The sequence below is a fragment of the Peromyscus californicus genome, unplaced genomic scaffold, assembly GCF_007827085.1.
Source record: "Peromyscus californicus insignis strain IS unplaced genomic scaffold, ASM782708v3 Scaffold_4__1_contigs__length_199733344, whole genome shotgun sequence".
Classification (NCBI taxonomy): Eukaryota; Metazoa; Chordata; class Mammalia; order Rodentia; family Cricetidae; genus Peromyscus; species Peromyscus californicus.
The window spans coordinates 49,216,810-49,233,743 of NW_026294562.1; the positions used below are offsets into that span (position 1 = coordinate 49,216,810).

The 16,934-nt window shown below is 39.3% G+C and overlaps 1 protein-coding gene and 1 long non-coding RNA gene across 3 annotated transcripts in view; both read left to right on the plus strand.

Moving 5' to 3' along the window:
- Positions 1–817: 817 nt before the first annotated feature.
- Zfp91 (ZFP91 zinc finger protein, atypical E3 ubiquitin ligase) overlaps positions 818–16,934 on the plus strand; it is a 36,123-nt gene continuing 20,006 nt past the window's right edge. The window contains exons 1-2 of one of the 2 annotated variants that reach the window (XM_052761005.1): positions 818–1,269; positions 5,868–5,896. In XM_052761005.1, the coding sequence (XP_052616965.1) occupies positions 914–1,269; positions 5,868–5,896 (385 nt within the window). In that variant the 5' untranslated portion in view covers positions 818–913. The remainder of the gene's footprint in view (positions 1,270–5,867; positions 5,897–16,934) is intronic. The other variant, XM_052761004.1, reaches the window with a different exon arrangement.
- Positions 5,903–11,675, plus strand: LOC128124570 (uncharacterized). Its single transcript, XR_008222902.1, has 2 exons — positions 5,903–8,079; positions 11,331–11,675. It is a non-coding gene; the product is annotated as an uncharacterized LOC128124570 (long non-coding RNA).

A 16,934-nucleotide genomic window follows, 5' to 3' on the forward strand; every position in this document is an offset into this window, starting at 1 on the left:
GCACAGACTAAGTAAGACTTCGTTTCCCAGAATGCCGTGGGCTAAATTAGCCCTGCGCATGCGCCTCAAGACTATCCCGCGCTATTCCCTTAACCCCGCCTCTATCCTATCGCCGCCATTTTTTCGGAGACTTTCATCCGGCAACGGACGGGGCCTTTTTTTTTCTTAAAGGAGAAGCGGCAACTCAAATAATTTACCCCTTCTCCCCTCAAGAGCTGGCGGCGCTGGGGACAGAAAGGCCAGAGCAGGAAGGTGGGGGTCCGGGTGGAGGCGGGATAACGTCCAGGCTCCTTGTTAGGCTAGTAAGAGCCCTTGAGGGAACAGTGGCGCCTCAGGGAGGCAGGTGCGCGCGCAGCCGGCTGGGGGGGGGGGAGATGCGCGCGAAGCTGGTAAAGGTGCGTTTTGTCCTCTCCACCGCCCTCGCCAGCCCTGCCCCTCCCACCGCCCCTAGCTTGAGCTGAACTCCTGAGGGGGGAAAAAAAGGTCACTTTGGGATTGTCGCGAGACGCAGCCGTTTAACGGTGAGAACGGGTGCGCGGGGAAGGAAACCTCGCGCTCTCCCTCGGAGCCGTTTCCTGATTGGCTGAAAGAAGGGGTGGGGGAGGGCACCGAATACGCTACTGCGTGTGAGCCCGCGAGGGGCGGGGCAGGGAGGCCGATCCTCCTTCCCGATTGGTCCACTGCTAGTCTGTGCGGGTGCGCGCGTGCGCGCCGCCGGCGGTCGCGGGCTTGAGTGGCAGGGGGCGGGGGGGGGGCGCCCTCGGAGCGGGCGGAGGGGCGGGGGGGGGGGAGAGCGGTGCTCCGGAGTGAGGGAGCCGGACTCTCCGGGAGCCTAGGGGGCGGGGGGAGCTGCGCCGCGGGCGCCGCCGCCTCCGCCGCCTGGGACGCAGGGGTGGGGGACGGACGAGCCCCGATGCCGGGGGAGACGGAGGAGCCGCGATCCCCGGAGCAGCAGGACCAGGAAGGGGGCCAGGCAGCGGCGGCCGACGCGGCTTCGGACGAGCCCCGGCCCGGCGCGGCGGCGGCGGCGGCGGCAGCGGCGGCTGCGCCTGCAGGCACCGCGAGCAGCCGCGTGCTGAGGGGAGGTCGGGACCGCGGCCGGGCCGCTGCGGCCGCCGCCGCCGCCGCTGTGTCCCGCCGGAGGAAGGCCGAGTATCCCCGCCGGCGGAGGAGCAGCCCCAGCCACAGGCCTCCCGACGCCCCCGGGCAGCAGCTCGCGGCCGCGAAGCCCCCGTCTCCTGCTCAGGGCAAGAAGAGTCCGCGACTCCAGTGAGTACCACAGTCTTTGAGGCTTTGGGGAAGACCCCCCTCTGATCCGCACTACCTTCCCGGCTCCCGTAGCACCCGCTCCACGTGACACCCCGCTCGCTCTGCCCCCTGCCGGTTCGGCACGCCAGATGTCACGCCGCTAGCGGCCGGGCTCCTGCTGCTCCGCAGCCTGTGGCCGCCAGCCCACGCCCGAAGTCACCCTGTGCAGGCTGCATACCCTCTGCTTCCCGCCTGCTCAGTCCTCTGGCTTCTGCGCCCCCTTTGTCAGCCTATCGCATCCAGTTTTACATCACATTCCCGTGAGGAAATCAGCAGCGCGGTACTAGCCTTGAAGAATGTTTTTGCCCGACCCTATTAAGTAGCTTGCGAGCCACTTAAAAGTAGCCTTTCTCGCCCTCCTAAATCGTCAGGTTCATTTTTACCGTCAGGATGAAAACGTGGCTGTGGCAATTTGTTTTATATAACCAAACTAGATGTGTAGTTCTTTTACCAAGCAGTATATGTACTTTTTCTTCATGCGTATATTTTGACGTAGATACTTCATTCTTAAAATTAGATTGATCTGAATTGCTACTTTGAACTAATAGAGGCCCTTAACAGATAGCCAGGAGCGTAAATATTTTAAATTGCTTATTAAAGTAATACCTCAGAATAATTAAGTACATGAGCTTAGAAAGTTACACGTTTTAATCAAATTAGCTTATTCATTGTTGAGAATTTTATGTCATTTGATTTACAAGTGGGAAAGGGGGCAGAGAAAATCGAAGGGCAGGGATTTCAGTTTCAGATAACCTGCAACTTTCCAGTAGCAGTACAAAGACTTTCTTACCTTAGACCTAGGACATTTTTTTTTTCCCCCGAAGACAGGGTTTCTCTGTGTACCTTTGCGCCTTTCCTGGATCTCGCTCTGTAGACCAGGCTGGCCTCGAACTGACAAAGATCCGCCTGCCTCTGCCTCCCGAGTGCTGGGATTAAAGGCGTGCGCCACCACCGCCCGGCTGACCTAGGACATTTTTAAAGCTTAAAAACAAGCTTGTTTCAAAATTAGTGATTACAAATTCTTAAGCTGAATTGAGAGTTGTCACTGCTGTATGTACATGCTTCAGAAATCTTAAACTCATAAATATTTAACTCACAAACTTGAAAATATGTATATCATTAATCTTAATTGAGCATAAATTCCGTAGGCAAATTCTTTAACCTATGTGTACCTCGGTTTCTTCATCTGTGCACAGTTGGGGGCGGGGCTTACCTCTTTGACTTGAGTTTGTGCGTATTAAATACGTTGTGGAACCATTTCAGACTGTCTCACACAGTAAAATACTAAATTCAACTTGCTATTTTGAGTAGTGGTGGCATAGCAGCGACAGGAATACTTTGTAGTGATCTTTTTGTGTCAATTTTTTTAAGTTGCATGGTTTTGTATTACCTTACATAAACAAGTATTTTAAAATTTCTTACCTGCCACTTGAGAGTTAAGTACATCTGAATTAAGTAAAATTATATATAGAATAATAGTATTTTACTTTTCCCCACATGATAGGAAGTACTACTGATGGACATTTTGAATCCCACAATATAATTGTGGAAACAGTTGATCTTGGATGAATATGATTGCTTGCTTGCCTGTTTTTTGATCACAATATTTGTTATGGAGGGGAAGAAGCAATCTTAATGTTCCTTCTCATCTAGTACTATAAATAGTTACAGTGATCTTTACCTTCTTTGGCCTTCAGACTTATCCCTTGGTCATATATTTAAGATCAAATTTTATCATTCTTAAAATGAATTTTCATTTTTATTGCACATTTTACTTATTCAGTGGCCTACAAACCAGAGGAATCTTGAAAAGTTACCTGAAAAGTAACTGGGACTAGTACTGTTAATCCTTGAGACAATAGAATGTTAACTTAGGCCTGGCCTTGTATTTAAGGACCGTGCTGAGAAAGGGAATGTTGATTAGCACTCATTAAACTTGTGTACAAGGTTTACAGATGTGACAAGTTTTTAAACTCACTTTTCTATATGATCCTTTAAGACATGCAGTTTTGAGTGTCAGTGTCCTGAACTCTGACCTTGATTATTCTCTTCCAAATAAAATGACATTTAAAAAGGAGATGAGAAACTTAATTTCTATACTAATTATTTGTTCTTTTCAGATCTTTCCCTCTCTAGTTACTTTTTCATCCATTTTCCCTATCCCTGCTTTTTTACCTACAAAATCCTACGCAATTAGCTATTAACCTATATTTGTTTCTCTCAATTAAAGAAATAGCAGTATGTACAAAGTTGTTTAAAATATTGAAAACATAGATTTGGATCAACTGAAACCTGTGTTACTAAATTATATAGTGGAAAAAGCTTCAATTTGATATTCAGGCTGAAAAATTTGATGTCTCAGCTTTTACTGCTCTCTGGCTAAGTGACCTTGAGCAAGTCACCATCTTCTTGAGAGCTATTTCCTCTGTTGTGGATATTTTGAGTTTGTGACAGGAGCTTTACAGCTGAATAACAGGTTATACTTTCGTAAGCGTGACTGTATAACAACTTAATTCACATTGAAGTTTTTGAGAATTAAAATAATACAAAATATGAATACAAGAAAGTAAATTTCAGTGACTGTATTCAGGAGGAAGGCATAAAGTTAAATGCTAAGACTCATTATACACAACCTAAATAGCTTGTAGTTAGGAATTTAGATTCAATTTGTACAAATTTGTGTTCATGTTATTCAAGAAGTAAGCTCATTGTTTTCTGTATTTTAAGATTCTCATTTCAAATGTGGGTGTACTTCAAGAAGCATGTGGTATAATTTGAAAGTTAAGGATATAATTTTTTTCTTTGGCTTATTGTTTCTTAGGTGTTTTGCTTTGTTTTTCTTTTTTGGTGTGTTTGGTTGCTTTTAGGGTTTTCTGGTTATTTCTTTCTTTCTTTGAAGACAGGGTCTCACTATGTAGCCTTTACCTGAAACTTTGTATGTATGTACACCATACTGTGTCTCCAACTGACAGATATGTCTGTTGTCTTCTGCCTCCCAAGTGCTTTGATTAAAGGCGTGCACCACCCTGCCTGGCTTTTCTGCTTTTAATAAAGTATCCATGTGCAAACAGTGAAATCAAATTCAGACAAGGGTAGGAGGCAAAATACGTTTATTCTATAGTATAAAATTGGATATCTGTATATTCCAGATTTTAAAACTCTTTAACAAATAAGTCTTGAAACTTAAAATATAGCTCTTGCATAACCTTCTTAAACTAAGCCTTGAATGTTTTTGGAAGTCATCTTTAGGTTAAGATGAGTGACACATGAAGAAGAGTGTTGTTTTACTCTCTAGTATATGGAGTTCAGAGTTCTTTGTGGAGTTTTTTTGTCAAAAGTAAAATAGTAATAAACCTGCATTTTTGCTGTGTTCGCTTGAAGGGTTGTGGATAGTAAGAAGGATGGGTGAGGTGAATATTCTGAATAGACAAACACAAGCTTTTTGTTTCTAGAAAGCTTCAGTTCCACAGCATTGGAATCTTGAGTGTTAGGATCCTAGGGGCAATAAGGATGGTGGTAGAAGCAGCATTGAACTATTTCAAAAACATCTCAGACAGCCAATAGGTATGTTTTTAGTGCTCCATTTACTAAAGTAAAGGTGGTTCACAATTGTTAATTGTGAAGGTTGTGGCAGAGCTAGTAGTACTAAGCTTTTAAAAATTAGGCACAGTGACAGCTGTTCTTTCACAAAACATCTTTTAATTACATTGAGTTTATTTGCAATCTTTATGCTGCTAGATACTATGTGGTACCTTTATAATAAATAGGAAGCCAATTTACTTCTGAGTTTGGAGAAGGGATATGAAATTCACAATACTGTCTTTCCAGTTACATTTGCTATCCCAAATTAAAATCATAGGGATCACTTTGTAATTTAAGTCAGTAGGCTTATAACTATTTGACCCTTTTACTTGCATTTAATTTATAAAGTATAAGTAGTATTTATCTGAGTTGTGCATATATTGCCTTTCTAGAAATTTTTATTGGATTTAGTGATCAATTTTAGGGACTCTTAAAGTTCATTAAATTTTGTTAATAAGGTTGTTCGATAAATACAAAGTAGAGGAAGAAATGTAACAAAACATCCATATTTATCAGTGAGATGAGTTACTGACATCTTTTACCATCCTTGCTACACCTGCTTCCCTACCTCCTTTTTTAGACAGAGGTGTTTTAGAGCACATCTTAGATGTTGTCATTTCAGTCTTATTTACTGTATGTATATAAAATAAAGGACATTCATTTTCTTGCATAACCATTTTTAATAAAATTAGCAACATTTTCTTTGGGGTTTTTTGTGATTAAAAGCTACTGTTTCTGTGCTGTTGACTATGGTAGCCACTCTTTACATTAATCAATATTTTAAAAACTTGTTTACAGTTGCTATAGTATATTATAGGTAGGGTATTTCTACCACTGCTGAAAATTAGATTTTGCTTTGAACATCTTGTAGATGCTTTCTGTATTATTGTAGAGATGAATCTAAAATAAATACTTTTGTGTTTTAAGGAAATGCACAAAAAGTACTCATTTAACATCTGACTCTTAATTTCTTTTAGGTGCATAGAAAAAATAGCAGCTGATAAAGGTAAGGTTCCTTCTTCCTCTTCACATATAGGAAGCTCTGTCTTGTAGTCTAATAGAAAAGGCACTACACTTCAGCCTGATTATTCAGTGCTTTCCATTCAAAGGTGACTTTTTGCAGTAGGCCTACTGGAAGAGTTAGAATCTATTTCGATGACACAGAAAGCAGATTTGAAAAATACAGTGTCTTTGAATTTAGAAACTCAATAATGGGTTATAATATAAAAGCCACTCCAATTTTTAAAGCTAGCCATTTTTTAAGAAGTAACAAAAATTATGTGTAACAGTAGTAAAGTGTAGGCAAATCTTGATAGCTGGTGGACTCATAGTTTGAAGAATGTGAAAAGTTTGCTAAGATTTTACCTTGGTGAATAAGTCATTTCTATTTACAGTTTATCAAATAAAATAACATGTTGATGTTGAGTGTAGTTTTCTGCTTATCTGGATTATAAAAGGAAGCTTGTGTTCACTTTTAAATATGAGACTTCATTCTGGCTTTGCAAATTGAGTTATTTAAAATACCTCCATCATGTTAGGCCAATTTTATTCTCCTTTTTCTAGTCCTTAGTTGTGATCTTTGAAATTAAATTCTAAACTGGGCCAAATAACACTCCTTAATTGTATTTCATTTCTTGTTTGTACTCTTGGTCTCATCTAACATGGACAGTTTTCAATTCCTGGAGTTAACTTAATTGTAGAATTAACTAGTAAGCTTTTAAGGTTCAATTATGCATTGCTATTTTATCTTTAATTTTGGTGGAGACACAACCCCAATGTGTTGCCCAAGATAACTCAGAATCTTCCTGCTTTAGCTTACTAGTAGCATGCGCGCGCATTGTGTGTGTGTGTGTGTGTGTGTGTGTGTGTGTGTGATGTATGTTCCTGTAAATATATATAAATGACATTTTATATATCTGTAACTTCTTTGGTGAAAAGTTTTCTGTTCTTTATAAAGTACGCTTTGCAGATGTTTAAGTCACATTTAAAAATTGGATTTTTATGCAATTTGAAAGAATGGCAGTGTGATTAGTAACTTGAATTGGTGATTTCTTTGTCCTCGAATTTCTTTTTCTAATTCTTGGACTGTAAAGCTAATATCTCAAATACAGGAAGAAGACATGATTGTTTTTGTCTAGCAAGGTTCTTGTTGGAAAGTGTTATATCTGCCAGATGTGGAAGGTCTGTGTTCCTTATTCAGAAATCACTTTGGAGCTCTTACTATATGGGGAAGTATTGATAGGTAATGAGTACTAGAGGACTTATTAAAATAAATTTTTAAAGGCAATTGCTTTCATCAGAGCAGAAAATAGATTTTTCTTGAGGAAAATTTTTGAACTACTCTGGAAATGATTTTTGCTTGAGTATTTTAATCTGGAAGTACTAGCATGATGGGTAGCTGTGCAGCTGGGGAAAGATGAAAACTTGATTCTGGATCTGAATATTTTCAAACTCCCATCTCCTTCATGTCTTCATTAGTCTAACGTTAGTGCAGTTTGAAAGAGGAAACTCTTGTCTTCAGCTCACCTGCTGGCTTCATTAATCATAAACTCTCAGCTTATCCCTAGCTGTTTATTTGTTGATTCTGTTTATAACTTTGCTTCTGTTACACTTTCTTTTTTTTTTTCTATAACACTTTCTAAGCCTTGTTTTCTTCATTGTGTTATCTTTTGGTTTCAAGTAGTAACAGTAACCTTGCTAGACAAAAATAGTATGTCTTGAATATAGTACTTCTAACTGGTATTTGCAATATTAGCTTTCTGTTCTAAGAATCAGAAAGACAACTTGACAAAAGTTCATTCCCCCAAATTTGGTGAATTAGAGTGCAACAATTTATTTTTTCTTGGTTGAACTGTTTTTTGTTTTTAGTTTTTTGAGGAACCTCCTTACCATTTTTTCAGATTAGCTTGCTAATTTATATCCATCAATAGTGTGGTGTTCTTTTTCTAGTTATCACTAACACTTAACAATTCCTTTTGATACTAGTTATACGTTTGAGTTGATAATTTCATTATGAGTTTATCAGTATTTATAACTGTGGGGTTTTTATTGTTTAGTGTTTATAGATGGGCATATGGCTCATACTTGTAAATCCCAGCCCTCAGATGGCTTAGAAGGATTGCAACAAATTCCAGGCCAGCCTGAGCTCCAAAGTAAAGCCTTCTCTCCAGCAAACAAGAACAACAAAAAGTAAATGTATATTACATAACTTAATATCCTTTAGCAAAAAAGAAACTGTCATTTACAGATGGAAGTAGAGAACATTACATGAAATTAGCCAGATAGAGAAACAAATGATGCTGTATTACTTTAATGTTATGTGAGTTGTAAATTGTTATACAAGTAGCAGAGTGGTTACTAAAGGCTAAGAGGTTGGGGGAAGGAGGTCTGTTGATGATAGGGCACAAGTTTTGCTTAGACTCCAGGAGTACATTTCAGTGCTTTATTGTATTGCACTTTAGCACAGTAAGTAATAATGTAATAGACATTTCAAGATTGTTAAAGTCATTTTTAGTGCTCATACAAAAATGGTAAATTACTTAACTGGCAATTATGTTAATTAGCTTAATTGAAGCTTTATAATATAAACACCAAACATTTTGTGCATGCTCTGACTGTAACTTCCAGATTTCTCCAGCTTAGCTGGCGATCACCAAAGGCTGGAACAAAAGAGCAGCAACCAAGGATCCACCTGCATGTGTTTCTTGCAGAGTGCATTTGCTTTTTCCTATGTCTTACTACATAAAAGCACACTTTGGGGGAGTTTTTAGTACTCACAGACCCTGGAGAGTAGTGGCATAGGCACAGGCCCCACACAAGGGTAGCATAGTAAGGAAGATAGGAGAGACAACAACAACAGGAGCTGTTCAGGGCTGGGGGCAGGGGTGACCTGGAAGTTCATGGGGACTGCAGGCCTTCAGAGACATCTCTGGAGGTTTTATTCATGGCTACACTCTTAAGGCATTTTGGATGTGGTATTAAAAATTGGAAATTGGCTAGGCAGTAAAGGTGCACTCCTTTAATCCCAGCACTTGTGAGTCAGAGACAGGTGGATCTCCAAGTTTGAGGCCAGTTTTGTCTACGTAATGAGTTCCAGGACAGCCAGGGTCACAGAGAAACCCTGTCTCTTAAAAACAAACACAGAAAAATCAAGATTGATGGTTAAATGAGCCTTGCCTGGTTATTATAATGCTAAGTATACAGTTGAAGTATGTGCTGAGACAAGGCTAAATTAGAATCATTTACTGTACCACTAAATATAATTACTTGTCAGTTAAAAATGAATTTTGAGAAGCTGAGCATCAGCCAACAAGAAATTGAGTTAGTTGTTGGTTTTTTGTTTTGTTTTCTTTTGTTTTAATCTAAATTCTAGGCTGGAAATTTGGGGTTTCTGATACAGTCTTGAGATTGAATTTTGAATTTTTTCCGAAAACGTAAGTCTTAAAGTCTTTCAACTGATCTAGATCAGTGTTCAGGCCAACAGCTAGATACTACAGCACAAGCATATTAATACTAAGAATTAACTAACCATGAAACTTCTGTTCTTAGCTGGATGTTTTGGTAAAGGTCTGTAATCTCAGGACTTGGGAAGCTGTGACAGGACATTTATGAGTTTGAAGTCAGCAAGTGTCTCAATCCCCAAAGTATGCACACACACAAATGAAAAAAAAAGCCTCATTATTGGATTGACTTTTAAAATACCTATGCCTTTTTAAGCTCTCAGTTGTTTCCCTCTTTTAATTTTGCCTTGTGATCCCCCTGTACATGATGCAGGACTGGCGTCTTTATTTTTTTTTTTATTTTTTTTTTTTTTGGTTTTTCGAGACAGGGTTTCTCTGTGTAGCTTTGCGCCTTTCCTGGTACTCGCTTTGGAGACCAGGCTGGCCTCGAACTCACAGAGATCCGCCTGGCTCTGCCTCCCGAGTGCTGGGATTAAAGGCCTGCGCCACCACCGCCCGGCTAGGACTGGCGTCTTTATATAGACTTGCCTGTCTCTAGAATTGTGTGAATAGAGGTTTTTGTTTTGTTGGGGAGGGGGGTTATTTTGTTGTTGTTTGGGGTTTTTTTTTGTAAATTGTTTAGTTTTCTTCTTAATTTTCCTCAAATTTCTGGTTCTGACAATGTAGGACTAACAAACTGTTTATCTTAAATTCTCAAAGGTCACATAACACCTGTTTGTGTAGAGATTTGTTCTTTTTGCATGCCAAGCGGCCGGTCTTTTCTGTATAAGATAATATCTGGCTTTCCTCTAGTTTAGTGGTTCTCAACCTTCCTAATGTTTCAACCCTTTAATACAGTTCCACATGTGGTGACTCCCAACGATAAAATTATTTTCATTGTTACTTCGTAACTGTGATTTTTGCTACTATTATGAAGGAGACTCACAGGTTGAGAACCGCTGCTCTAGTTGAATTCATTTTGATACCCAGTTCCAGTACTGCCTACCTGGGGATAGCATCCCATCTCACAGGTTGTGCCCACAGATTTGTTCACCACTTCCAATGCCAGTCTCAGGTCCCTGGGTTTTTTTCCTAGTCCTTCCCACCAACACTAAAATATTTCTACATTCTCTTCATTGGGCCAACTAATTTGCTAGAGTTACTCGTGGAACTTGGAGAAACAATTAGGATATAAAGGAAATTACAAAGGATATAGATGCATAGGACAAGCCTGTCTTGATGGACCACACTCCAGGAACCTGTGTTCCCTCAAGCAGTTTTTGGAGTGGGTGGGGTTTCTGGAAGCTTCACTGAGTAGTATGATTGATTTAATCGCTGGCTGTTAGTGGGTAACTAACTTAAGTCCTGACTCCCTGCAGGTGAGGCAGAAAAGTGCCAAATGTTCATTGTGCATTAATCTTAGTAATGTTTGACGTCCTAAAGCTACCCAGAAACTACTAGGCAACAGTCTGTTCATTAGCGTACAAAGACACTTACTATATATATACTCTCAAAGATTTCTTGAGTTGTATGCAAAAGACAGGGTTCTCACATTGCTGTTCCTTTTATTTTTTAGTAAAGTATGGAAATGCAGAATAGAAGTATGTGATGAATTGGTCTTTATTTTCTTTCATTAATGTGAGACAAGAAGCTTTTAAAAGTAGGAGTTTGATGCCGACCTAGTGGCATATAGTAATCCTAGCAGACAAGGGAATCTTAGTTTGAAGCCAGCATGCACTGCATAGTTTTAGGCTGTCTTAATATAAAAATGAATAGTATGGATATGGCTTTTCCATTGATCAGTTCATTGTCTTTAAAGAGAAATTCTTGTGTATCTTGCTAACTGGGGTTGGAGGGTGATCTTTTGTTTTATTTCTTCTAAATAGTAAAAACACGTGGTAGCATGGGATCTCTGTGAACAAAACATTTTTGGGGATAGAATCTCTTCGTTTTTGCTGAGGCAGACCTAAAAGTAAAACTAAATTCTCTCTTTTCTTTCAGGCTCCCAGGTGCTAGGGATATAGGCATGTGCTTACCCAGACCAATGTCAAACTACTTTGGAAAACTTACTCTTTGTATTCTTCCCCTACACCCTCACTTTGAAAAATGACATTGTAATTCCAATTATTGAACCTTTCTGGAATGGTTTAAATGCATACTGTGTTTCTTATTTGCCTCACTGCTTCATTTGACCTTCAGAGTCTCTTATCACTGTCTGGAGTCAGTCTCATAAAACGTTGAAATGTGGTTGCACTGGCTCTTTGTGTGTTCTTTTGACTTTATGATTAAGTCAATTTTATCCCTTCACAGTCAGTTTAGTGGTTTTAAAAGCAAGCTGAAACAAAATATATGTGTATTCTGTTGAACAAGAAGTCTCCTGAGCACTCTAAAACCTTGATTAATTCTGATACCTTTTTAATTCCATCTAACCTCTTGGAATTTGAAGAGTATATCAATGAGCTAGATATGATTTTAGAGCTTATTTCTCCTAACCTTTCATTTAAAAATGAAGGCACTGAGACATAAGGAAATTTAAAATTGGTTTATTGAATTAGATGAGAAACCACACTAAATTTAGTGTCTTAAAAATAATGTGTTATTTTTCTGAAATGGGTGAGTAATTGTTATTCTTTGGGACTCATTGGGCATTTGTGAAATCAGATAACTTCAGAAAGGGCCATCTGGCATGTATGGCAGCTGTTGCCTAGTTATAGGTTCTCTTGCATATGGCTACTTTCTTTTAGATGACTAGACATTATTACCTGGCAACCTTTAGGTAGCTTTTAAAGGGAAAGTACAACCATAAAAGTGATAATGTCTCTCTCAGTTATGTCACGTTTGCAGTATAATACATCACTAAACTTGTATACCATCATAGGCACCTTCATAGAATTTTTACATCTCCAGTGTTAATGCCCTTTCTTTCACAAGCTGTTCTTTATAGCCTATTTCGTTGCTAGTCACCTGATTCTGTTATTTTTTTTAATAATTACCCTTATTGAGAATTTCATAAAATACATAAGGAAATAAGATCATATCTGTTCCCTATTTTCCTTTCTATCCCCCTACACTGTCCCCAAACCTAGGTCACTTTCATCTTTTTTGAGCCAAGGTCTTCCTGTGTAGCCTAGGCTGACCTCAAATTTGTGGAATCATTTTGCCTTACCCTCCTAAGTGTTAGAATTACAAGAGTTGCCATCAAGCCCTGCTTCTGTGTAAACACTGATCTGAAGCCATGTGTGGTAGCACATTTGTAATCCAGCATTTGAGAGACAGAAGCAGGAAGATCAGGAGTTCAGATCCACCATAGCTATGTAGAGAGTTCAAGCCAGCTGGACTACATGGTACCCTGTTTCAAAAGAAAAAAAGAAAAAGAGATCTTTCAGCTTTCACCCCAATATCTGGCTCCAGATTTTTTTTAATAAGACCATTTAGCAGTTCGTGTTACACTGTCATCTAGCTATTACTTATTTATCCTTTGGAGTGCAGGGATATCTATTAAACATTGAGCTAATTGTCAGGTAAAGAGGCCATTAAGTTAATGAACACAAATTAAGAGCTACATTTAAAGAGAAAGCAAAACCAGTCTTTTGGTGCTTTTTTAAGAAACGGAACTAATGTACCTAATGTACTATGAAAGTCAAAGGCACTATGATAATTGGGTTATTTTGTCCTACACTTTTAATATCACATAAAATGTGTATGTTTATTAAGTTTATACTTTGTTTCTGTACTGAATAGTAGTAAACAGATAACTAGAAGATCTAATTTAAGTGTTAACATATATACACAAATAGAGTCTAGTTAACTCAAAATAAGAGAACCATCAAGCTGAGAATGCAGCTCAGATGGTAGCTTGTCTTGCATACTAGAAGCCTTTCCAGAGTTCAGTTCCCAGCTCCCTATATTAATGGTGTTGCTCACCTAAATCTCAGCACTCAGGATCACATACGGTCATCTTCAACTACAAATACTCAATTTGAGACTGGCCTGTCTTTACCTACAGAAAACAAACAGAAAAAAAAGGAAAAGAATAAGTGAACCTGAACAACATTGTGGGTCATGTAATTTCTTGTGGTTTGAAAATCCATCACCTTTTCTCCTGGTTTGTGTTCACAAAAAAGAATTCTTCCCATTTTGTTTCAAAACAAATATCATGTACATCTTTCTTATGGGTCTTTTTAAGTCACTGTATTTTATAGATTGGATCTTGGCCCTTGTCTAGTTGTAAATTATCAAATCCGAAGGAAGTTTACATTGACCCCTCATGTTCATTCCTCTTTTCTGTGGTTAGGTACCTATAGTGGGAAGGATGTAGACTTTGGACTTTTCTGTACTCTTCAATTGTGAGCTCCATAACTTAATGTATGAGTGAGCATGAGGAAGTTTGTTACTTGCTTTCCTCTCCTTGGTCTGTAAAGATGAAAAATAATTATTTGGTAGGGTTTATGAACTCTATTTAGAGAAATGGGAAAAAATAATTGCTGGCACTAGGTGGGTATTTGAGGTTTGCTAATTCTCCATAAGACACAATTAAGATCTAAAAAGACTTTTACACCAGTTTCTAACTCAACTTAACACATCCTATTTCAGCAAAGAACCAGATATTAGCTGTATTTAGCTTTGCTAAGCCTGAGATAAATGAGTAACCTGAAAGTCAGAGGACTAAATATTGGGATGCCCCATCTAATATATTTCACCATGGCCAAATGGCTGCAATTCCTGGAATTCTATTTAGCTTTGTCTTGCTGCTTAGGAGAATTAGAAAAAAACATTCCTGTTGCTAGTGTCAATATCTTGGCTCAGTTCATAAAACTAACCACTCTTGTCCAAATGTCTTCTTTAACCTTAGCTATTCTGGCTCCCACCTACCCCAACCCCCCATCCACCTATAGCCTTGTTGGAGTAGGTGTGACTTTGTTGAAGGAAGTGTGTCACTGGTGGTGGGCTTTGGGGTTTCAGAAGCCAGGCCCAGTGACACTCTTCCTACTGCCTGCTGATCCTCATGTAGAACTCTCAGCTACCTCTCCAGCACCATGTCTGTCTACATGCCTCCATGGTTCCCACCATAACAATAATGGACTAAATAAGCCTCAGAATGTAAGCAAGCCCAATCAAATTCTTTCTTTTAAAAGAGTTGCCTTGGTTGTGGCATCTCTTCTCAGCAATTGAACACTAAGACAATATATTTACAGTATTGTACAACCATGGACTCCTGTCTAAACTCCAGATGTTTCCATTACCACCAAAGAGGTACACTATACTATTTAAGAGTAATATTCCTCCTCTCCCCAATCCTGACTCCATCCCCTACCTCAAATAGTAATTTCTACTATCTGTCTCTAGATTGTCCTTTTCTGAATATTTCACATAAATGGAGTCATATAATGTGTGACTTTTGTGTCTGGTGTTTATTGCATAGCACACTTTTTTAAGGATCATGTTTTCCTGCTTCTCACACTATCTTGAAGGCTCAGGGGATAAGGCCTGGCTAATATAATTAGGTTACTGGAAGCAAGCCTCAAAAAGTTAAACTTGTCCCTGGTTCTAGCTGCAATTTATGTTTCTTCAATCCGTGCTATGATGTCAGAATCTGCTGCATCTTCCTGCCATAATGAGCTGAAATTGAGCAAAGGTAAATTTTCCTCCCTTATGTTGGCCCTTTTTTTGATAGGTAGACACAAAAGTAACTCATAGTTTAGATACACAACCTTATGTTGATTAGGTTATTTATACATTTGGGCCATTATGAATTGTGATAATATACAATTTCTATGTAAGCATTTGTTTGATTAAATCCCTGTTTTCACATTTTGACATGTGACTTGTCTTTACTAGGATAAAGAAAATAATTTACAAATAGGAAAGATTTATTTTGGCTCCTTGTTTCAAAGATTTGCATCCATTATCATTTGGCCTATGTTTCTGGGCCTGTAGTGAGTCATAATTATTTTTCCCCTTTTATTAAAAATAGATTTTTTTTTCTCATACAATATATCCTGAATACAGTTTCCTTTCCCTCTGCTCCTCACTGTTACTCCCTACCCCCTCTCCTATCTGTATCCATTCCCTTTCGGACTCTCGTTAGAACAGAACAGGCTTCTAAGAGATAACAAACCAAATTCAATAAAATAAAACAAAAACCATCTTGTTGAAGTTGTACAAGGCAAACCAACAGAAAGAAAAGAGCCCATGAGAAGTCACTAGAATCAGAGACCCACTCATTCACACATTCGGGAGTCCCATAAAAATACTAAACTGAAAGCTTTAATAATATATATGCAGGGGACCTGGTGCATTTCCATGTCCAGCCTGTGCTTGCTGCTTCAGTCACTGAGTTCATATGACCTTTGTTTGGTTGATTTAAAGGGGCCTTATTCTGGTATCTTCCATCCACTCTGGCTCTTAAACTCTTTCTGCCTCTTCTTCTATGGGGTTCCCTAAGCTCTGAGGGAAGGGATTTGATGGAGATATCCCATTTAGAGCTGTGTTCTAAGATCTGTCTCTCTGTGTAATGTCTGGCTGTGGGTCTCTGTATTTGTTCCCATATGCTGTAGAAGGAGACTGCTCTGATGATGACTGAGTAAGGCACTGATCAGTGAGTGTAGCAGAATATCATTAGGAGTTATTGTTACCTTTCTTTTTTTTTAGACCAATAGTGTTTGGTCTTACCCCTTGGGCTATCTAGTCTCTGGTTCTTGGTCACCCAAGCAGTATTGGGTATGGGTTCTCTCTCACAGAGTGGACCTTAAGTCCAAACAGACATTGGTTGATAATTCTCACAGATTTGTGCCACCATTGCCCTAGTGTAATTTTCCAGGCAGGCCACCATTGTAGATCAAAGGTTTTATGTCTAGGTTGGTGTTTACATTTCTCTTTTGGTAGCCTGCAGAGTACTTTCCCATACCACATACACTAGAACATAGGGATGAAGGTTCTATGTAGGTACCAGCTCATCCTCTCCATGTTCAATGAGTTATGTGGAAGTTGTCATCAATAATGGGGCCTTGCTATCAATTTAAGAAGAGCAAACCATTGTCAACAGACTGGGTTGTTTGGGGATTTCCATGGGACCCCTTTCATCCACAATGCAATTGGATGTAATCTCGTCCCAGTAGTAGAAGCTTCATTTGGTGATAAGAAATAGCTAGTTGGGATTCTGTTTCCCTTATTATTTAGATACTTCATTAGGATTGCCATCATATATTTTAGGAAGTTTCCACTGCTCTAGGTTTCCATACCACCTCTCAGATGCCCCTCAAATCTAGCTGTCTCTGTGAATTCCTTTCCTCAATCCATCTGCACCTCCTCCCCACCTGACCCCCCCACTCCCACCGCCAATCCATCCATAAATCTATTTCCTTCTCCCAGGGAGATCCATGTGTTTCCCCCTAGACCTAACTTCTCTGGATCTATGGATTGTAGCTTGGTTATCATTTATTTAATGGGTAATATCCACATATAAATGAATACATACAACATTTATCTTTCTGAATCTGTGTTACCTCAGGATGATTTTTCTAGTTCCATCCATTTGCCTGCAAATTTCATGATGTCATACTTTTTAACACTGAGTAATATGTGTAAATGTACATTTTCTTTATC